Here is a 24,005-nt window from a genome sequence, read left to right on the forward strand (position 1 = left end):
CTAAAGCATTTAAGAATATGTGTTTCACCCATGGTATACGTCACATTTGTCTGTCTCCGTACTATCCGCCACCTTCGCATGCGGAAAGGTTTAATCGAAACCTCCGATCTGCGTTAATCGCTTTTCATGCCGAAGATCAGAATAGTTGGGACAAACATTTAGTTTGGCTTCAGATGGCTTTTAATTACTCACGACATGAATCACATAAGTCTACACCATATAATTTGATGTTCACTTTCACTCCCAATAACCCATTAGCAAATCTTTGGTCTTTAAATGAATTGTTACCAGATGACCCAAAAAACATAAAGGAAGTTTGGGCAGCCGCCCTTAGAAATCTCAAGCGCTCTCATGAGAGATATAGAGTCAAATATAACAGGAACAGAATCGATAATCCTTTTCGACGAGGTGATCTCGTCTTGTGCAGAGCACACCCAATCAGTAAAAAAGTAGATAAAAGAATGGCAAAGTTATCGTTTCGCTGGTCAGGTCCTTACCAGATACAGCGTTTTCTAACCCCAGTTACGGCAAGTTTGTGCGATCCAGACACTGGATCCTATGTTACCAGAGCCCACATTTCTCATTTAAAGAAATATCATTCATCGTCTTCAGTAAGTTAGGGGAAATTGCACCCCAGTTTTGTTTGGGCCTTTGGCTCAGTCGATCGTGGCCTGATCACCCACCGATCCTAGTCTTTGAGTCCCAAGAAACTTTTTTTTTAATAAATCAATATAGGCCTAGATCAATATATCTATATCTATATATCTATATATACATAATATACATAACTACACAAGAAAATGAATAAAGAAAAGTAAAAGTAATGTAATAACAAGTATGTGCACATAAAATATAAAAATATAAAAAACCATGGTACCTAGTTTTAAGTTGTCGCGACAAGGGTTAATTGTTTGTATGTTAGTTTTGGGAAGTAAGTTTGGTTGTAGGGTTTTCCTAGTTTGAAGTGTTATGTTCAAGTATTCATTTGTTTATAGGTTTCTATTTTGAATCATTGGTAGAGGAGGATGTTAGAATTTTTTGTCCTAATGCAATGCTATCCGCACTTGTTCTTTATGTTTTATGTTTTAGTGCAGCGGTCCGCTCTCTTGGTCCACTCCGTTGATTGATGTCTGTGCGCCATGTTTGGACCACTTGGTATTCTTCTCTGTGTCTTCACCTTAACTTCAGCTAACATTACGGTAACAACAACTCATACTGGTGTTCTCTTTGAAAAAGAAGATGATCTTCTATTTTCAGACAATTTTTATTCTATTGTATTGAATTTCAATTTGCTTCAGTTGGAACATGCAAACAAGGACTTAGAATCAGATTTAAATAAGGTAATTCAGGTCAACAATGTCATTCTCAGTGAAAATAACTCTTGGAATCAAAACTTCGCCTTCGTCATTTATCAACTCAAGGAAAGTTTTGTAGCCTACAGATCAGAAACAATTATTCATTCATTCGTCGTCTTATTCGTCTTCGTATTCGTCTTCTTCGTCTTTGTCGTCGGGTTTAATTCCCACTTTAGCTTCGAGTTTGGTTTCTCGGAGGTATGTGGTCATCGTACGCTCGCCTAAGTAGTGTCAAGGTGGAAACAGTATCAACTGGATAAATCTCTGACTGTTGTTCCAGCGCTGTTTCTTGACACCAGGCAGGAAATTCGATTCTGTAGTTCTTCAAAAAATTCCTAGGAACTAAAGGAGTACTTTTACTCGTACTTTTCGCAAAACAAAATCAAGGTCTACTACAATATATGAACTGCACCAAAACATTTTTCCTGGTCTTCTAGCATCCAGTTCAAAATCTTGGCAAAAAAAAAAAAAATTCAAATTTACACACACAATTTGCAAGGTCTGCCATAATCTGGTTGACAAAAACATATTCGTGGTTATTCGTTTCTACCACTAACTCCGTCTTTACCACTTGTTCGCCGTACGTTGTGACATTGTTTGTCCTTTCCTTAAAACCTTTGGTTCAGTCAGTTCCTCTATCACTTTTAATATGTCTCTACCCATTGTACATGTACCTAAATTTAATGTCAATTTAAGTCAGCTGACATTTTCCAAGTTACCAAATGTATCCTTCAATTCTTCAATTGTGGAAGATATTAACAAACTTTTGATTTCTCAGCCTAGTGGTGCTACATTCCACGACATTGTTAAGCTTTTACGTCCTCACCAGTATGTTGAAACTAATTCTAATTTTAATGTCATTGCTTTAATTTTGTCAGTCTTCGTTTTCCTTTGCATTTTTATCCTATGTATTACTCTATGGTTCAAGTTTAGGTCCATCTCGACCACCCCTTCTAATCCCTCACCTCCTATCCCTTCGGGAACCATCTTAATACCCGTAGCTTCATCCTCCAATGTGGAGTAGTTTGTAATTTTTTTTATTATGATATGTATGTAATGGGTTTTTTTTGTGGTCAAGGATTTAGTTTTAATTTTTGTGGGATATATGGTGTAGTTTGTTGTTGTCTCCCGGTAGCGTCTGCTTTGAGGGGGGGAGTGTGTGCCGTTTTAATGTTGGTGGCACTTGCTCAACTTATTTATTTATAATTTTTTTTCTTTTTTTTGGGCGAACTGGTTTCCACACGTTTTCAGTGTTTTAAATTGGTATTTGTTAATGGTAATATGTTATTTAAAGATTTAAAGGTTAATTTTGAATGAAGTTGTAATAATTTTAATTATGTGTAATTTAAATGTTTGAACATCAAGTTTTTTTTTATTGTGTCAATGTAATTTTTTTTAAATCTATTATGAATAATATGTTTACAATTTTATTATTATGGTAAATATGTGAAGGTATATTTAAGACTTTATAAGTCAATCTTTTGTAATAGAATTAATGCTCCATTAATAATCGATATGTTTTAAAAAAAAAAGTACTCTCTACGAGTGCCATGTTCAATGTCCTTCTTCGTCTTGCACTTACTGACCACAAACGGTCTTTTCCAGCACTTTGACGCCATGATGTAGTAACTCAAAAATTCGTTCTTGTGTGATTTAAAGTTTTCAAGATGCATTAAGCATCTACAACCGCACTAAGTGGTAAGTTTTGTTGTCTTATTTCTCAAGAACGTAGGGAAATGTTTGTAACACCGGGCGTGTTAATATTCTTTGTTATTTTTATGTTAATTAGCGGTTCCACGATACCGGCCATGCGGTACACTTGAACCAACTTGTGCTGTGGTGTTGGGGGCCTGTCCCCGGCAGCCCGGAAGCAAAATGATGTGACCGCACCTAATTCAGGAAAGCCGACGACTATTTCATTATTTTTGGCATGAACTACTAACCTTTTTTAATCAACTCTACATAATGTGAAAATTTCGTGGACTTAACCTCATCGGACTTCTCGTCAAACTTTGTCTTCTCTTCTATCTTAAAGAATTTTTTTCGAACCAATGTAACGTCTTATTTAAAATATGTAATTTACAAGCAACGAAACAATGTAACATGGACTAAAGATATTTTGATAAACAAAAAATTTTGTTTTGTAAGGAATTCATCATGTAATTATTAATTTGTTTTAATAGTAAAAAAAAAAAAAATTTTATTCCTTTTTTGTAAGGGGCCCCAAATCAGATAAAACTTAAACATAGTAAAATCAGTATCATGTAGGAAATAATTTAAAATACTAGTGATATTAATAATATGGTCAGGGTGTTGAGATTTAAAAAATAATTTACTTAAAAAAAATAAATTATTTATCTGAAATTGTCCTTTTTTATTTAATCATTGAATAATACTCTTATAGTTTATTGTGAGTGTGCATGACCAGTCAGCCCTGTTGATACTCTAACTAACCCCTCCGCACATCAAATCACTTCATGAGCCTTGGTCCACGAGCTTTCAGCATCCGCCTGCCTCTGTAAATAACCTCAAAAATTTATGAATGGAGGTAAGGTGTGGTGCATTACGAACTCTGGCTTCACCTCCCTCCTAGACCTTATACCACTAGAATGTACGAACCACCCTCTAGTACTACTTTCGACTTCTATCGAAAACATACAATTAAGCTCCCTAGAACCTTGGCTCTCGACGATACGTCGTGGTGCGAGAAATATACAGACTATCTTAGTGTCTAGACGCGAGCTCCTTGTTTCCGTACGGCACTTTTTTTGGTCAAAGTTTTAAGTGCTACATTTTCACCAGCATGTAGTCGCTTACGTTTGGGAGAGTTTTCCAAAGATTTTCTCCACTTTATGCAGTATTTGCTGTGATCTTTCGCCTCTTTCTTTTTCGTCTCGAGTGTGTGCCACGCAACTGGATTATGACTGCCCCAGGGTTCCAGCTACTTCTAGGATGTCCTAAGAACATTGTTTGTACCCACATAATTGGTAAGTGGAACATAATGTTTCCTATGCCACCACCCCCTTTTCCTTGTTTGAAGTAACGACCTTGCTTCACTTTTGTATCGAGCATTTTGATGTATATTACACTGCATTATTTTGTGCAGTGGGTCCCAGTTTCCCCATGGTTCTACGCTATCTCCGGCCTATTTGCTTCCGATGATTAACTGCGCATCGTCGGTGCAGAGGGCATGTCTCCGTCACACTGTTTCCAGAGCATCTACCCAGTTACTGCTTGAGTCACGCATCTAACTTACTTAAATAATATTAACTGCACTGAAAAATTATGATCTGATATCTCTTTCAAAGTCGACCATATAATCCCTAATTTCTTACAATAAACAAATGATTTACAAGGTATATTGTCGCGGTTCGAAATTTTGCAGGGTTGTTGAAATCAAATTTAGGGACTTTACTGACGGGACTCTGGGCTGGCTGCTCTGTTCACTCGTCAGCGCAAGTGGCGTGACCATGTAATTGGGGCACGGGGCCGGCGCGGCGCGCTGCGGGCTTGCAGAATTTCGTTTGTTTGTTTGGCCGCGCGCTGGCGCAGCCACGGGCCGCAGTTACTGGGGCGCGCTGTCGTAACAAGCCGCGCGGTGTGGCCTGCACATCGGGGTAGAGGGGGGTAGTCTTCCCAGATGTTCTAGTTAGTTGTTTAGTAAATTTGACTTCAATAACGAGCTTTTGTTATGGTAGGCGCGGCAGGGCGCGCGAATTTAAGCGCAAGTGATTGGTGACTCGGGGCTCACTCAGGCGGAGGCTATGCGTCTCACCTGTGGCCACGAGTTGTTAGGTCGAAAAGTAGTTTGAGTTAAGCTCGGCATGTAATCGTTTCAGGCTCACTCAGGCGGAGGCTATGCTTCTCACCTGTGGCCACGAGTTGTTAGTTCGTTCGTGATGTAGGAATTCAGGCTCATTCGGGCGGAAGCTATGGCCGACGCCAGAGGCCACGAGTCGTTTAATTCGTAATGTAGTTTAAGTTAGGTCATAATGTAGTCTTCTTCAAGCTTTCGGGCGGAGGCAATGGCCCTCGTCACTAGTCGTTTAGTTATAATTTTTAAAATGTAATGTTCGTTCGGATTTTAAGGGCAGGAGAGGCCCCTACGTTAGTGTTAAGTAATCGATCAAGAAAGGCTTTTCGGAAAATGTGAGTATGGACTTATCTTTGTTTTAATTTTAGGTATTAATTATGATTTGAGGTATTAGGAAGGACTAGGGAAGTGTTTAGTGAAGTTCTCTCTCTCTCTTTTGTAAAGATCGTTCAGCCATAAGGAAGTAATGAAGGAATTATTGTTTTCAATTGTAATCCCGCTATTTAAATGTTCTTTAAAAATGATGTTGATTATTTGACTTAAAGAATAAAATCAATTTTAATTTAGTATTATGTTATTTTGCAAAATCTCCTTAGTTCAGCTCTCACCAGACATCCTGTACGGGATGACGAACCTATGATCCTAGGTACAGTAAAGTATTTTATGAAGTTAAGACTAGTTGATGCCAAGCGAGTTGTTTCTATGTAAAGAGCTACGGTTCTCTCCCCCCTCTGAAAGTGAGACGTGACAGAAATGGTGGTGGCACCGGCTAGGTGCCACGTGACAGAAATGGTGGAGGCGCCGGGTAGGTTCTATTTCTGGAGAGAGAGGGAGATTTTTTATGTTTATTATTAAGTTAGTTTCAGCTTCTGATAGCAGGTTATTAAGAGTTTACTTGAGGAGAGGATTACGGAATTTAATCTAAGTGGAGGAAGTCTTTGAGATTTTTTTTTTGACGTAACAGATGTTTATTTGAGTATACTTGTAAGGATAAAGTTTATAGTGATAAGTTGTTTTAAGTCGTTGAGTTTATCAGGGATTTTTACGTGAGGAGAATACGTTATAATTTAAATGCTTATTAGAGATAATGCAAGTGGTTTAATTTAATTGAAGTTAATTTTAAGATGGTAGGTTAAGAGAATTATAATTTAAAATAAAGTTTTTTTTTTTCGTTATTAGGAATTATTTTCAAGAGAAGTTTGTTTAGTTGTCGTGCGCGTAGGAGACGAGACGTACGAAATAAATCAGTCGAGGGAAGGATAAACGTTAGAAAGGAATTAAAGAGAAAACGAGAGTTTATGTAAAAGAGAGTTATAGAATTTATAGTGATGTTTTGTTTTAATTAGAAAAATGTTGAGAGTTGTTTCAGAACACGTCAGTGGACGTGGCAGAGTGAACATGTGACGGGGAGGTGCTGAGACCTAGCGGAGAACGGAGGAACCGCAAGCGATGGTTGGCGAACCTGGCGGAATGCGGTGACGTCACGGGCTCGTACGGAGACGTGGACGGATGTGACCTTGTTTTGATCAGCTGTACGGTAACTTAGCGATAAGAAAATAGACTATTATTTAATCACTTTAAATTTAAGTGTGTTTTAGGAGAAGAGGAACTTTCACTATGTAAGTAATTTATTTTAAGAAGTGTATGATGTATAGGCTAGAAGTGTTTCGTTGTAAGTTGTTTATGTTTTTGTTGGTTAAATTTTTTGGGATTTGTAAACAGTTAGTAAGGAGGTACACTATAAAAAGGGATAAGCATTGAGAAAAGTGGGAAGGATAGTTTTTGTGTGTAGAGGGAATTTACTCCAAGGGAACAGAGAGACAAAATTAATTTTCATTAGGGCGAGGGACCCTAATGTGAGGTGTTGTGTCCCTGGGAAGTAGGGATTGTAGAGCAGACCCATAGAAGATGGGCTGGCTACGTGAATTAAGGGTTAGGAGAATCCTGAGAGTTGTGAGTAGTTTGGGGCAGGAGTTCCCCATGATAGTACCGAAGTGGCTATCCTGTATGGGATAGGGTACCATTTCAATGAAGTTTGTTGGTGGGGTTAGAATCCCTTGTTGTGTAGTGGGCCTATAGCAGATAGGCACTACAGTGAAATTTTTGGTTATTTTGTGAGGTAAATTCTCTGGAGGTAAAATGTCCCTGGGTTAAGTTAGAGAATGTGTTAAAAGTTAGGAACAAGGGAAATGAGAAACATTGATGAAGAGAGTTAGTGTACTTGCCTAAGTTTGAAATTGAATTTTAAATTAATTTATGAGAAAGTTTTTTTCTGTCAAATAATAATGGAAGATAGCTAACTGAATTAATTTTTTTGAGTAAGGTGTTTTAAGTAATGAAATAGGTGAAGTAAGTTTGAATAATTGGGGAGGAGTTTCTTTAAGAGTTTAGATAATTGTTTTTGAATTTATTGAGATATTCAGCCAGTGGAGTTTGAGTGTGAGAGATACAGTGAGATTTTAAGGAAATCGGTTGTTTATTAATTAGGACGAATGAGATTTTATGATTTAGAGTCAGTAAGCATAGTTAAATTTACGACATGATATTTGTTGACAGTTTACAGTTATTAAGGGGAAAACAGAGTAATCTAGTTATTTTTATTTTAATGGTTTGAAGATAAGATTATGAATTTTTTTTGGAAGTTTCTTTGGCATGTTTGAATAAGTTTTATTTGGATTTTAAGCAATTACAGAGAAAATTTAATTGATTTACATTAGTTTGGAATTTTGGAGGTTTAGTGTTCGATTAGCCCTAACTTGATGGTCGGATCCCAAAAGAATGCCGTAAAACCGATAGCCATTTGAGAGGAATGCGGTAGGCGCTTGTGTAGAGAGGGGTTGTGGGAAAATTCCTTGGGACTGATGGCAGATCAGGGGCCCTAAATAGTGTGTGATGCTGTAAAACCAGTGCAGGGAAAGCCTGGTATGCTTAAATTTTTGGGCACAGGTTATGTAAACCTGGGGTTCCATGGGATTTAGTCATGTTAGCTGCTGTGGGACATTAAGATTTCCAGGCTCCATAGTAAATTCAATGTTAAATTTTTGTTTTCTTAAAATAATAAATTTGTTTTTAATTTTTTTTGAGATATTTGATTTGAAACAGTGAAGACAGACCCCGAGGAATTAGAGTTGTCATGATGAGGAAAAAAGGTTACAGGCACCACAGAGGTTATTTGTATTGCATAATTTAAATATAAGGAAACTTGAGAATTTGAAATTTTGTTGTTGGGTTGGACACCCATAAGAAGAGTATAGGCAGAATTTTTATTGTTATGAGATGTCTAATTTAATTGAAAAGAAGAAAGTTTAAAGATTCAAGGTAACATTATTATTGTAATAATTGAAAGAGATTAAGAGGTAGAGAGAAATAGGCAGTTTTTGTTTGTAAGTACTAAAGTTTACATATAGAAATTTAGTAACTAAGAATGAATAATAAGTTAAGTCTAGTGTAAAAGTTTTTTTTAAGTTTGTTAAGTTAAGAGTCATAAGTAAATTTTTTTTGAGAGAGAATGTCTTTGATAGGAAGTATTAGAAACTTAAATGGGAATTTTAGGGTAACATAAATAATGTAGGTAATGAATAATAAATAGATGGTAGGTCTTAAGTTAGGATTAACATTTGAAGCAGAATGTAATTGAGAAGAAGGAAAATAAGTAGGCCTAAATAGAAAAAAAAAGAAGAGTATTTTATGGTAAAGAAATTTTTTAAAATAATAAACAATGAATAATAATGTTGTTTCAGGGTAATGTGTACTAATAATACAATTTTTTTTAGGACCAAAGAACATGAATTATGTAATTTAAATTAACATGTATTTGAAACTGTTACAGATACCATAAGATGAGCTGAGCAGCAATACAGTATACAAGATTGCAAGAGTTCGAGAGACAAGATGCAAGATTTCAGAAACAAGAACCAAGACTGAAGATTCAAGAGAAGAGAAAGCTGGCAGCCATGGACTTACAAGTGGAGATTAATAAGGTCATGTAAAGTTTTATTTTTTTTTATGGAAGACAGTAACTGGAGTTTTTTTGTTATAAACATTATTTACAGAACTTTTTAAGTTATAGTAATGTAATGGAACTAGTGAGTTGTGGTAGCTGTCAAAAAGAACTAATACCTTAAGTTTAATTTTTAAAGTTAATTTTCTTTATTTACAGAGGGATTAGTAGTTTTTTTAAACCTTATTTAGGTTGGAATTTAAATACCATAGCTTATTATAAATGTGTACGAACAGTTCAAGTTCACAGTACTGATAGGTAGGTCAGATGATCTTATTGATTTTGATGATTTGTTTTTGAGTTGATTTTTAAGTGTTGTGGATTAGACAATGGAATAGTTCTGAAAACTTAAATTATTTCAAACTAAGAAATAGTAAATTTAATTTTAACTTAACTACACCAAAATTTAAATTTTTTTTTAATTAGTAATGTTTGAAAATTTTATACTCTACAAGAAAGGTTATAAACAAACTGATCGGATGGAATAAGGATGCAGTAAATCACAATTTCATTTAGAATTATTGATTAGCTTTTGAGGTTATGAAGTAAAAGTAATTATAATTTAAAAGTTTGAATAAAAAAAAATGGTTTTTTTAATTTGATTGAAATAGAAAGTTTAAAAGTTAATTAGTCATGATCTAGGTGGGTGATGGGGTGGGAATTGGCCACTCTTTTTCCCTATAACCTCCCTAACATGGCCTTCTATTACATCTAACAGAAAAAAAAAGAAGAAAAAGAAGACTTATTATTAGTTAGAATGTTTTTTCATGAAGATACCTGATGAACTTTTTTTTATTGTTGGGAAGAATAGTAGCAAGATTAATCAGATGTTTTACTCAGAAGAAGAAGAAGAAGAAGATAAAGCAGTTTTATGACTCGACAAGCCAGAGATTGGTGTTTCCCCTCTGCGCTTCTATTGACTACGTTGTTTACTCTCATGGGATAGCTGGTTCGGCACCATGGAGAGAGATTGCTGGGCATTGTGGTTGCCCCCAGAAGAAAAGAAGAGTAGAAGAGGTTATGGGTGCGTCATGTGAAGTGACCTTCAACCCAGTTACTTCGTGGGGACTATTTGCTGTATAGAGAAGATCAAGACTCAAGAGTTAGGGAAAATCATTGGAGGTCATGTTTCCCTTCCTTAAGTTTTTCCTATCAAATTATTTGCCTGATTAGATTATGCTAAGGGTGGGATACTTTATGTTAGCAGTTGAATTAATTAATTTTATTTTTCTTGTGTGTTTGCATCCTTGCCCATCGATTGCAGTTTAGTAGTTAGTTTTGTATTTGTCAGGCGTGATGGTAAGGCCTGTTGATGATGTTTCGGAATTGTAATCTGTTCGTGATGAGGATGGCACAACTCCGAAGCAGATGTGGGGAGAAGATGTGAGCTGCCCTGGAAGCCAGTCCAGTAGCTGTTGGAGTTTATTGGTGTTTGCTGATGGCCAGCCCAGGGAGCTACTCTTCTCGACAACACTGACTTCGAGGAGTTGCACCAACCTTCACGAGATAAGAGTTTAATTAATTTGAAACACTGATAATTTTGTAAGGACACTTAATTTTTTTTGAAGAGCGAGAGAAGTATGGTAATAAAGGGAAACTGAAAAAAAAAAATAATAATAATTATCAAGAATTTGCACATTGTTTAACGAATACTGAGAAACTAAGAACAGTAATTTAATTTGTAAAGAGAGCTTCACTAACAGAACAATTTTTTTTTAGAATTGAGAACTCGAGCCTCTGAAGGTCCCTGTGAAAACAAACCAGATAAAAGTTTTACATTTTTATTTTTATGAATCCATGATGTCTTAAATAAATCTTGTGCAGAATCTAGATGTATGTTCAGACAGTAAGAAACTAAGAAAATTATTGTTTTTGTGAAATAAGGAATTTATAGTTATGGTTTGATGGAGAAATACAATTTGTAATTTTGAGGTAGCTCGATGGGGCTCGAGCTCTGTGAGGGGAGGGTTATGTCGCGGTTCGAAATTGTGCAGGGTTGTTGAAATCAAATTTAGGGACTTTACTGACGGGACTCTGGGCTGGCTGCTCTGTTCACTCGTCAGCGCAAGTGGCGTGACCATGTAATTGGGGCACGGGGCCGGCGCGGCGCGCTGCGGGCTTGCAGAATTTTGTTTGTTTGTTTGGCCGCGCGCTGGCGCAGCCACGGGCCGCAGTTACTGGGGCGCGCTGTCGTAACAAGCCGCGCGGTGTGGCCTGCACATCGGGGTAGAGGGGGGTAGTCTTCCCAGATGTTCTAGTTAGTTTTTTAGTAAATTTGACTTCAATAACGAGCTTTTGTTATGGTAGGCGCGGCAGGGCGCGCGAATTTAAGCGCAAGTGATTGGTGACTCGGGGCTCACTCAGGCGGAGGCTATGCGTCTCACCTGTGGCCACGAGTTGTTAGGTCGAAAAGTAGTTTGAGTTAAGCTCGGCATGTAATCGTTTCAGGCTCACTCAGGCGGAGGCTATGCTTCTCACCTGTGGCCACGAGTTGTTAGTTCGTTCGTGATGTAGGAATTCAGGCTCATTCGGGCGGAAGCTATGGCCGACGCCAGAGGCCACGAGTCGTTTAATTCGTAATGTAGTTTAAGTTAGGTCATAATGTAGTCATCTTCAAGCTTTCGGGCGGAGGCAATGGCCCTCGTCACAAGTCGTTTAGTTATAATTTTTAAAATGTAATGTTCGTTCGGATTTTAAGGGCAGGAGAGGCCCCTACGTTAGTGTTAAGTAATCGATCAAGAAAGGCTTTTCGGAAAATGTGAGTATGGACTTATCTTTGTTTTAATTTTAGGTATTAATTATGATTTGAGGTATTAGGAAGGACTAGGGAAGTGTTTAGTGAAGTTCTCTCTCTCTCTCTTGTAAAGATCGTTCAGCCATAAGGAAGTAATGAAGGAATTATTGTTTTCAATTGTAATCCCGCTATTTAAATGTTCTTTAAAAATGATGTTGATTATTTGACTTAAAGAATAAAATCAATTTTAATTTAGTATTATGTTATTTTGCAAAATCTCCTTAGTTCAGCTCTCACCAGACATCCTGTACGGGATGACGAACCTATGATCCTAGGTACAGTAAAGTATTTTATGAAGTTAAGACTAGTTGATGCCAAGCGAGTTGTTTCTATGTAAAGAGCTACGATTCTCTCCCCCCTCTGAAAGTGAGACGTGACAGAAATGGTGGTGGCACCGGCTAGGTGCCACGTGACAATATATTTAATGTTTCACTACATTTGTGGATAATGTTGTCTCATTTATGTTTTCCGATACATATATAAGCAGAAAAAAGTAAAGAGGAGTTTCTATGTGGAAGAATAGTAAAGTATAGTTCATAAAATTTAAGGTCGATTTTGTTTTAATTTTTCTAGCTTTTATTTATGGTGTTTATAAAGACTCCGATGCAATTAACTAATTTCCATTTGTAACTGGTCCCTAAACCTCCGGCTTAGATCGCAGCACGCATCCAAGATACTATTAAACCATTATCAATAACAAAGGGATGTTACAAGTATAAAGGTCGTACAACGCCGAAGTACTTACTACTGCATCGGTCGCTATAATACCAATAGTGCTTCGAGATCGACAACGACGTCTATCCTGAAATTTGATGTCTCATCCTTGGTAGATGGTTTACGTTTGTAAACATTTCAGGACCTTATGGATCGCTGATCCATGCACCTCGGTCCAGCATCTACTACCGTAGTTGCAGTGCTTCCTTACAGTTACCTTGGTCGTTCCTGTGTCTACAAAGTCTACAACCTGGGGCGTCGCAACCGGGGACGGGGGGGGGGGGGACACGCCCCCCCCCCCAATAATAAAAGTCTTCAATTTCGTCCCCTCCAATCATATATTTAGTTTCGTAGTTATATTAAAAATGTGATTTCTGTGATATAACCCCTATGTTGCGCACAATGCATTTAGTCCAATCGTGGTAATGTGAGCACTTTTTAATTCGATCTTCGTGTAAAATCAAAATCAGGTCCGATACCGAGGAGAGATACTATAATAATAGTGAATATAATCACTTTATTACATATGTTTGTGTACATGTGCGAAATATTCTTAATACTGCTGAGGCATTTAAGTGTAACATTCAGGTTTCTCCTGATGTTTAAATTAATGATTTTTTGTGGATATAGCACCAGCAGATAATGTTAACTGTGTTTTTACAAATTTGTTCTCTGAAAAAAATATTTAGGAAAGAAAAATGCCTAAAACCATCTTTTTGCACCTTCAAACATTTTTTTTTTTTCAGGGGATGGATATTCCTCATTAACTAAATCAATTGAAGTCCCCCCCAAAAAAATATATTCTTGCGACACCCATGTCTACAAAGATCATCTTGAAGTCCAGAGTTAAGGGAAGAATGTTCCTACCAACACACCTGAGCTAGTGCCGGTATATTTCGTGTGCCAAATATAAATACTGACACATATTTACATAGCTGTTGTAACGCATATGATAACTGGCAAAATTGAGTCTCATATTGGTTGCATTTCTGATAGATTTAAAGTTAAAGTTAAAAATAATAAGTCACTTTGCACAGATAGTCGTAAATATAATTTAGTATTTCAGTATTCACGATATATCTTATATGTAATTCGAGGGTACATGTTTGCATGTTACTACTATTGAACGTGAATACAGATGTTGAATTTTGAACTCTGCTAATATTGATTTATTTGTTAATATTAAAATAAATATTGAAAAGACAAACAGATTGTCATTTTTAGGACCAATATTTCTTATGTGCGTTAACTATGTTATGCTCAAAAACACATTACAGTTTACACATATAAGTATTTTGAGATCAACTTTCACAGGTAATTATGGCACAATAATTATTTTAATATTTTACATGTCTGAATGTTCTTTATCATACCCAGTGACGTGTTAGCTGGTTTAACGTGCAATTATTGCCATTTATTGCTTGTATGTGTATGAAAACCATAATCAGAATTTATAAGTTGTAAATTCAAAACAAACTTCTAAAGATATACTATTAATATAAAGGATTTAGAGATATATTTCAGGTTGTTCTACCACTATAGAAGGATTTGCATAATGTGTTAATAAAGATAAACCTATGTACGAATTTTTGTTGACTCTAGAATCACCCTACTCGAATGTTTTTTTGAAGCGAATGTAAGTTATTATATATTATATATTAACTGTACATTTAAATTATATAGATTGAATACCAAGTATTATCGTCTATGAAGATGTTTATTACGGGTCATAAATAAAAAACACTGATTCAGTGATCCTCCTAAATTGTCAATTTTGAGTATTATCAGGTATTTTCCATCATGAATAGTAACTTTATTTCGATAAGGGTGAGAGATGGAGCTCTTGAAATTGTTTCATTAGATGCTTAATGCCAAAAATATTATTCAATGACACTATCAACATTACTTTTGATGAACCACATATGCACATATGAACCACATATACTATATAATACAAATAAGGACATGATTTCTTTGTGCGCTACATATACAGTACATATTAATTCATTTAAATACGTATTTATTGATTTTTATACAGAGTTATAGAATTGTAGCAACAAAAATTACAAAAGTTAAGTTTTTCTGAAAAATCTAGGAATTTACACAAAAAGGTTAAAATACCTCAAGCGTTTGATATGTTAAAGATAGGATAGTAGAAAGATATATTCTTTAAGGAAATTTTATGCTCTACAACTTATTTTTAATGACTTATTCGTACGACGAACAACAGGAAAGTTAGGTAGTCAAATAAATCAAAAATGTAAGGCTATATATATATATATATATATATATATATATATATATATATATATATATATTTCAAAATTAGTGACTTTCGAGAGCAGATATTTCATAAAATATGTGAGATAGCGATAAAGTGAATAAAAAAAATGTTGTGGAACATTTTTGTCTGCTCTATTTAGGTATAGAATGGTCATTTCGCTAGGATGCATAGTTTTCGATTAAAAATTTTAAAAATCTAAAAAAAGGGACCTTTTACTTGCCCTTCTGCCCCCCCCCCCCCCCCACCCCTTTCCCTTCCCCTTCCCAGGGTTCACCCCAAGTCCAAACAATGTCCCAAAATCAAAAATTGTGTTTCTTCAAATTCCTTCTAAAACTTTTTTTTTGACTAATGTTGACATTCCCAGGAAAATAAATAGAAAAAATTAAAATTTATATTAAAAATTTATTTCTACCTTATATTGTGTGAGGTGGTTTGGCCCTGTAAATATAGCAATATAAATAATTAATATATATTTTATTCTGTAGCCTTAATACATAATTATGGATAGTAAGGAGTTTTAAAAAAAATGGGTGTTTTCCATTATATAAGCATGAAAATATATATATTTTTACATTTTAGATATGTTTGATTAAAATATTAATTCCTTACGATCTAAAAGCATTTATTATGGTGGCACTTTAATTTTGCAGTATTTACAGCATGGTACTACCATTTTTCCAACTGTGCATTACATAAAAGTTCTATGTCATGTGCAGTATGGTACATACAAGTCCTATTAATATGTAGAAAGGTACATAAGTTCATCACAAGTCACAGAACAGCATCAACACAGTAAAATTGGTGGTGCGAGAGTGTTATGCCTATAGACTTCTACAGCGAAGCACGAGTAGGTATATCATCTAGTTTGAGATACTTATGAAAGGCTAGAAGTTGTCAAATAGTTTTACTATAATTACTTAAATATTACAAAGTACACAGAAAGGTTTTTCTTTAATATTTAATGTTTTGATATGTCCATAGGTGTTTATTATGATCAGAACAAGATTTTAAAATATATTTCTTTTTGAGACTAGGGGGAAAGGAGAGCTATTTTTAAAATATTTATGTTCTATCATTCCTTAACATTTAGGGTAAAGTACCTTTTATTCGTTAGTCATATGATTTGCTAAGTACTACTGTTTGTTTTAAGTAAATAATTTTTTCTGCATTATTATATTTTAAAATGACAATTTTGCTAAAAATATACATAAACTTGTATTAAATAAATTATTAAAACGATATAAGAAATTTGTTTATTACTTTAAAATAATGTGCTTATCATGATACACATATAAAGAATCATTATATTATTAGCAATTTATTCTTATAAAAGAGCTAAAATTAGATGACGTTCAATTAAAATTGAGTATATTTAACCAAATTAAAAAAAATATTTTTAAGACTATAAAAATTTATTCTGCACAGGTTACGGGGATAATTTCTCTAGGCTTACGTTATGGTGAAAGTATTATATAATAGCTACGTACGTATCTAAGAGGTCTGTTAATTTTTTTTTTTTTTTCAGAGATTGCGTTTTCATACTTGACTATGTTAAAAGTATCAGGAAATATTTCGATTATTTTATTTATTACCTAGCTGTATTTAAATGTATATATTTTTGTTAGTACTTTATATCTTCATTGTGATAAACAAACTAAAATATAACGTAATACATGACTAGTGTACGAAAAATGTTGTAACTAAATTGGCATTTTCTTCCTAAGAAGGTATAAATTGCAGTTTGTTATAGAGGTTTTATTCCATATGAGCTTTAATATATAATTACATAATTTCACACTTCTCTAAATGGAAACGTAAAAATTAAAATAGTATGGTCATTGGTTAATTTCATAATATTTTTAATATATTTCTAGCAAAAAGATTAATTTTTCTTGTGTACAAGTCACTGTTAATGTTGTTTTTACCACGAAAAGTTCCACGAGTGCCGTGTAAAAGAATGTACTGAGGTCAATCAATCGCGAATAGACTTACAGAAAGAAATGTGATAGTAAATGTATTTTTTCCCTTCGAAGAATTGCCTAAAACGTTACTGCATAAAATACAATTTTCTTGTTGAAGAAAAAAATGTATTTAACAATAATTTAATAGCTGAATTTTTTTTAATACTCAACAACAACTACAACAACAACAACAACAACAATAAATGCTTTAGCCTGTAGCTAGGTCAGCCGAATCTTAAAATAATAATATAAGAAATTCTTATGACTAAATAGTTTACGATAGCTGTATTGAAAAATAAGTGTTTTCTTACATTATTCGTAGACAAATTTTATACATTTTCACCCTTCTTAGATAAGTACAAATTTCAACGCAAAATCCTATACTTAAAAGATTGCATGTAAAATCAGTTTTCTTTATGAAAAAATTCTTCATTCGAGTGTTTTAATTTCTGCTGAATGAATGATGAATATATTTGTACATATAAGATACTTTTTTCAACTTTTTGTCCAAGTTGGTTTTTACTACCGTTGTTTTGCTAACCGGTACGATTAAAATATTATGTGAATAGGAAGTGATAAAAAATTATTTGCAACTACAAGCAGTTCACTGGCAGTTTCTTTACACCCATTGCACGACGTAAGTCTGAAGTCATGTGCATTAGTTTTTTTTATTAAACTTTTATATAACCTACAAACTATCTAGTTAATTGAGCAAAAAAAAAAGAAATTACATATTGAAGTTTATACAATTAAAATACATGAATGTTGTTTAGCTAATGTTGATATACCATGATTGCATGAACAACATATAGAAAATCACACTCAGTAAAACAAACAAAAATAGTATAAATGTGTGAAATTTATAATATTATATAATATTCAAGTAATATCATGAAGTCAAAAATAAAATATAAATAATAGTGCAAACTTGTATTTATCTGCCTCGCTTCCTTGGTTTATACCACGTTTACTGGAGAAATCATTAAAAATCATTACTCAAAACTCATAAACTTAAATATGTAATATGCCATATATTATAGGACTGACTACAAACAAAACCTTCTTATAACTTTACAAAATATAAAAATACTCTATTGGTTCTTCAATTAGTAATTGTAACTACGAGTTTTATTATACAACACATTGTTACCAGTATTTAGTGTTTCATTTAAACAAACCTCTTACCGATTACAGTAAGTAGTTGCAAACAATTTGTAACAGGAATGCCATAGAGATCCTAAGCGTTAAAGCATGAAAATTGTTTATACAATAGTTTGTTTATTCTTTCAATTTATATTTTATAATTATTTCCTGTAAATTCTTACATAGTGAGCAATTTTGTAATAAATCCATGGTGTTTTGTAAACTGTACTCACCTAGCTTTCTCTGCGGCCAGAACCTTTGTAAATGTGTGGACACTTGAGAGAGTAGCCTATCAGTGGCTCTTGGCAGATAAGATAACTGCTAGTTTATCTCTAAGTTATAATAAAGTTTTGACACACAAGTTCACATCATGCAGGTTATATAATCGGCTATAACAAGTGTAAACTTAAGGTGAAATTTAAAGTTGAACGAAGAACATTTTTTTAAAATTTTAATTTCGTTGATTTCTTAAGTAAATTACCTTAATCGAGTAATAGCCTACACGTCTGCAGAAAGTTAAGTTTTGCCAATAATCCCTTATAACCGTGCAACTGAATCTACAATTCTTTATAGAACGGGATATATTTCTTAAATGCAGTTTCAGTTATAGCAACTACATATTTACAAACAATTTAAAGAATAAACGTTTTAGTTTTCTGAATGTCAAATTTCTTAAGTGTGATCCATACAATGAACAATGCATTTAATACGTTTTATCTAAGCAAAAAGAATGGTATGTATTAGAAAAGTTTTGAAATGTTTTTGTAAATTGTGCCAATTTAAAAATTGTGCATTGGCTCAAAATTAATTTCCAAATACTTGACATCGTATTTAATAATTTTTTCCTGATTTTACATAGTAAATATTTAAATATTTCATTATATGACATAAAAAAATCGTGTCATTTATTTTTTCTTTTAAATTAATAACATTTAAAAACCTTCATGAATGAGTAATTAGTTCATAGTTTTAACCAGGGCGGAATTATATTTAAAAAAATTAATTTTGCTTGATATTATATGGTGAATATTTTTATTAACAACACAAAAGTGAAAGCTTTTTATTCAGTAATTAAAATTTATATTTATCTAAAACACAAAAATAACACAATAATAGACATTACAAATAAAAGATAATTGTATCGTTTTAAAATATTTTTTATGAGCAGAGGTTGAAATATATTACTCAAAAAATAAAGGGTTTATGATTTAAACCTTACACAGTGGTCAAAAATGTATTATGCCAAATCTTTTTATTTTAAAATTAATATTATTTATATATTAACTATTTTAATTTTTTATAAAAATAACTTTTTGCGTTTATTAATTACTTAAATTTTCTTAGTAAATATATTTATATATATTGAATACTTTATCTCCTAAAATAAACATAACTGCGAAAGAATTTTTCAGTTTCGTCAGTTGGAAAAGTTATAAATATTTATTACATAACGAGCACGTTTTTTCATTCTTTATTATATGATATCAAACACTTTTGAAACGGCTTTGCGTGGATTTGATAAAAAAAACTTTAAAAAAGGATTAAATAACATTATGAATAATTTACGATAACTCCATACTTTAAAAAGACTTTTAATAATAATTATGGTTTATAATGGTAAATAAAATAGTTCAAGTGTTTATGGAAGAACAAGTTAAAAATTTTTCTACAATATTCAAATCATTAATTTATTATTTTATATAGAATATAAATTATATCAATTCCATCTTAGTTTATAAGAAAAATTAGAAACAAAACTTTAGTTATAAAATACTATAATTTATGCCACACACAATACATTATTGTTTTAAAACCCCTATGACAAGCACAATAAAAAGCTTCCTCTAGGCTCTGCTAGTAGTATGTAAATGAGGGTCCTACGCCTGGGTTCTGAGGGTGGTGCTTGGTGCTGGTCCGCAATCTTGGATTGTGACGTCACGGCGGCAATCTTGAATCACCTTCACCTTCACCTTCACTCCGGCGGCCATTTTGGATCCGCCATTTTGGATCCGTCATTTTGTTTTTCACCATTTTGAATTATGATGCACAGTTGCAATTTCCGTTACGGCCGCTATCTTGGAAATCCGTAATTTTTATGTTAGATAATCGGGAAAATATTTAAAATTCATAAAAAGATTTAATTTATGTTTCGCTACAACAGCGATGCACTGATGTTCGTAAGAATATGCCAGGAATTGGTACAACTGCCGCAACGTCAGTATCTTGTTCGGGTCTGAAAGGCTCGTCTTCATCCCCGCGGTATCCTTGCAGCTACTGTGATTTGTAATTCACATTTTCCCATGATGCACGAAGACATGAGCGGAGAAAATGTGTAAAGAATCCTACTCATACGAAGTTTCGCTGCAATGAGTGCCATGTTTGGTTCACACGTATTAAGAGTTTCCGACATCATGCGAAAAAATGTAAAGGTGAAGTCCGTATGCCTACTGTTGAACTACCAGCTGACCTTTTGACTCCTCGGTTTAGGTTGGAGACTCGTGAGCGTACAAGCACAAAAACAGATGTAGAGCAATTGATTTCAATGATGCCTGGACTTGAAACTAAGCCCAAGACTGTACTGGGTGCATTACAGGTGAATGAAAATGGGTTCTACTTGGCACAGTCTGCATTTCGTGGAACACTGAAAGACTACTATTTATCTAAATACGTTTAGTGAGTCGAAAGACATTTGTATTTTTCTTGATGATATCAGGCAGAACATTGTCAATCAGCTTACTAATGACGTAACAAAAAACGTTCCTTTGAAATATAACTTGTGGTTAGACTGTGTATATGGTAAGCCGTATCAGTTCGAGAACAAAGTGAAGAAGTGTGCTTTCAAGACAACGGCTGCTGTAATTTACAGTTCTGACGATGTGAAGCAGTCCGTTAAACACTGTGTCACGAATCTCTGTCAAGAAGAGGATCGTAAAGGATCTTGCTGGTTTCTGTATAGTATAAACCGATTGGAGCTAAGAATTAGTAATTTGACGCCGATGCAGAACTAAATGATTATTAGATTGTTAACTTTCACAGGTGTATCTCTTGTAGAGTAAAAATTATGTAATAAATTTATGTTTATAAAAGAGCTTGCGGTGTTTTATTTTGAACCTGTCAATTTTTTATTTAATTTTTTTATCAAGTATCGGAACAAGTATCGATTCAATCAGTAAATTGATGAATGACATTTCGATGGTTTTTGGAATTTGTCCCGAATTCCTAGGTCAATAAATACAGATTTCCAAGATGGCCGACATAACGACTTACTGATGGTTGGTAGACTAGGAGCCCATGCTGCTTTTTAAAATTATGAGTATAAATAATTGAAAATATTATTTTTTAGATAAAAATATTATTTGCATCACCCCAGGATCAAACGAAGGACAGGAACTGATCTAATCAATCAGTAGACTATATTAATTGCAGATTTTTTTAATGAATTTTGGAATTTTTTCATGAATTTCTAGGTCAATAATTACACATTTCCTAGATGGAGCCTAAATTCCAAGAAGTCGGGCGCCTCAGTAATTATAAATTATTACTTAAATCTAACAGGTAAAAATTAAACTAACATGATGGTAGCGCACTAGCACACGCAAACAAGATGGCGGTCTCCAGCAGACGAAAACAAGATAGCGGACATGGTGTCATACTAGCTGGTGATATTTATACCTTGGCATTAGTGGTGGAATGTCAGTTGGTCAGTAGCTTCTGTGGAGGAAGGATCTACCGTAATTTTTTATTTTTATCTACACCAGGTTCAAACCAAGGACGTAAGTGCGTGTTTTAATTAATATTTAATTTAATTTTGATAAATTAAATTTTTTATAAATTTTAAATTTTTTTGCATTAAAATCGGATAGTAAATAAAGATTTTCAAGATTTTGGAGCATAACAGAAAATACAACAATCTAGAATACTAGATGGTGTCCGTAACGAAAAGTGCAACAATTATGTCATACATGTCCAAGATGGCAAACATAACGAAATGTGCAACATTTCTAGAATCCAAGATTGCGACCATAACGAAACATGAAACTGTGTTTTAAAACTATGTTTTATTAAATTTTGATTATTTTTTTTTTTAGAAATCTAGAAAATTTTTATTCAAATTGGGTAAAAAATAAAGATTTTGAAGATGGCAGAGCGTAACGAAAAATGAATGAGCCCCTGCAGAAAGTGCCTCAGTCATGAAATCATCGAAAATGTGTTAACTTCATATTCATGATTTCATAGATAGTTAACATATTTTTACAATAAAAGGGGCTCAGTCAAGTGACTAGAAAGCAGAAAAACCGATTACCGTATTACATATTTCCATGCAGAAAGGTCCTCAGTCAATGACTGAAGACCTTTTTGCAGGGAAGTGTCATTTATATTAAAGAAAGTTGGCACAACTTACTGATGTGCGCCAAATTAACAGCTGATAGTTAAGTGAGGTTATGTTTGCCAGTAGGCTGCAGACCTGTATATTATTTAGTTTGTTACAATTGCATTGGTAGAGTCGATTTTCTTAGTATGGAAATGGAAGAAAGCCCTTTGATGGGAAAAAAAGGAAGAGTAATCCTTCTTCATGGGCTAGAAATATAACTAAGTTGGCAAAAGTTAAGGGCAGAGAATACACAGATTACAAAGGGAAACTTGTGCCAGCCAAAAAAACAGTAACACCTTGCAGGTAAATATTGCTTATTACAAATTAAAATAGATACGTAATGTCTTAATATCTTATTGTGTAGCTGAGTATCATATTGTTCAATTTAGTGTTCATAACCAAAATGTTGTGAATTATTTTTTCTAGGTGTAAGAGGAAGGACTGTTTTAAGGCAATCAGTGAAGAGGACCAGCACGAAATTCTAACCCGATATCATGATATGTCAACAAAATATGAGCAGGACATATTTATTCAATCGCTGATAGACTTTCATGATATCAAGCAACGCCATCCTCGTAAAGAAGATTCATGAAGAAATGTAAAATAATTTAAGTAACACACAATTGTTGGTGAAGAAAAGATTGAGATATTCTTCAAGCATTTCTATCTTTACATTCTATAACAATGAAGCGTGTAAAACGAATCAGGAGCCTAAGTATACTGGGGAAGAGTCCCAAAGATATGCGAGGGAAGAATTCCAGTGTAAATTGTATTCCATCACATACGAGGGTGCTTATTAAAGAACACATTGAAAGTTTTCCTGTGAAGGAAAGTCATTACTCTGAGAGGGAAAGAAAATATTTAGATGCCAGGCTCAACTTGACCATAATGTATAAGTTATTCAAGGAAAAGAATCCCAAAACTAAAGTAAGCTATCAGTTCAATGCAAAATTCTTCAAAGATAATTTCTGTTTATCGTTTGGACGCCCTCAAGTTGATTGTTGCTGTGAATGTGAGCAATTAAAGTTGAAATTACGAAGTCCTCATCTCAATGATGCTGCTAAAAGGTGTGCAGCGGCTGAACTTTTGGTTCACAACAGGCGATCCAAGAAATTTTATAACCAAATGAAAGCAGATGCCGAATCGTCAAACCAGCCTTATGTAGGCTACTAGTATTATGTTTTGACTACATGCAAAACATTCAGTTGCCACAGGTTCCTGTTCAGGAAACATTCTATCTGCGCCAATTAACTGTAAATGTATTTGGCATACATGATATAACAAACAACACTGCCAAAATATATATCTACCATGAAGGTATCGCAAAGAAGGGACCAAACGATGTTTGTTATTTTTTATATGACTACTTGAAGGATGTCTCACCAGAGATTACTGAGATACATTTGTACTCAGACAACTGCAGTGGACAAAATAAGAACCATTCTTTATCCAGACTACTTTTGTCAATGACTGACAATCGGCAGTTCAGCAAAATCGAATACTTCTTCCCTGTAAGATGCCATTCCTTCTTGCCATGTGACAGAGATTACAATATTATAAAGAGATAC

The 24,005-nt window shown here is 33.9% G+C and overlaps 1 protein-coding gene across 4 annotated transcripts in view; it reads right to left on the minus strand.

The window, feature by feature from the left end:
• The window catches only part of LOC134531634 (alpha-tocopherol transfer protein-like), a 288,390-nt gene that overhangs the window by 104,953 nt on the left and 159,432 nt on the right, over positions 1-24,005 (minus strand). Inside the window, exon 1 of one of the 4 annotated variants that reach the window (XM_063367395.1) lies at positions 18,299-18,357. The exons of 2 other annotated variants lie outside the window; for them this stretch is intronic. Coding sequence is in view for 1 of the 2 variants with exons in the window: in XM_063367394.1 (XP_063223464.1) it covers positions 18,248-18,275 (28 nt within the window). In the remaining variant the exon portion in view is untranslated. One more of the 4 variants, XM_063367394.1, reaches the window with a different exon arrangement.

This window comes from Bacillus rossius, chromosome 5, assembly GCF_032445375.1.
Source record: "Bacillus rossius redtenbacheri isolate Brsri chromosome 5, Brsri_v3, whole genome shotgun sequence".
Lineage (NCBI taxonomy): Eukaryota > Metazoa > Arthropoda > Insecta > Phasmatodea > Bacillidae > Bacillus > Bacillus rossius.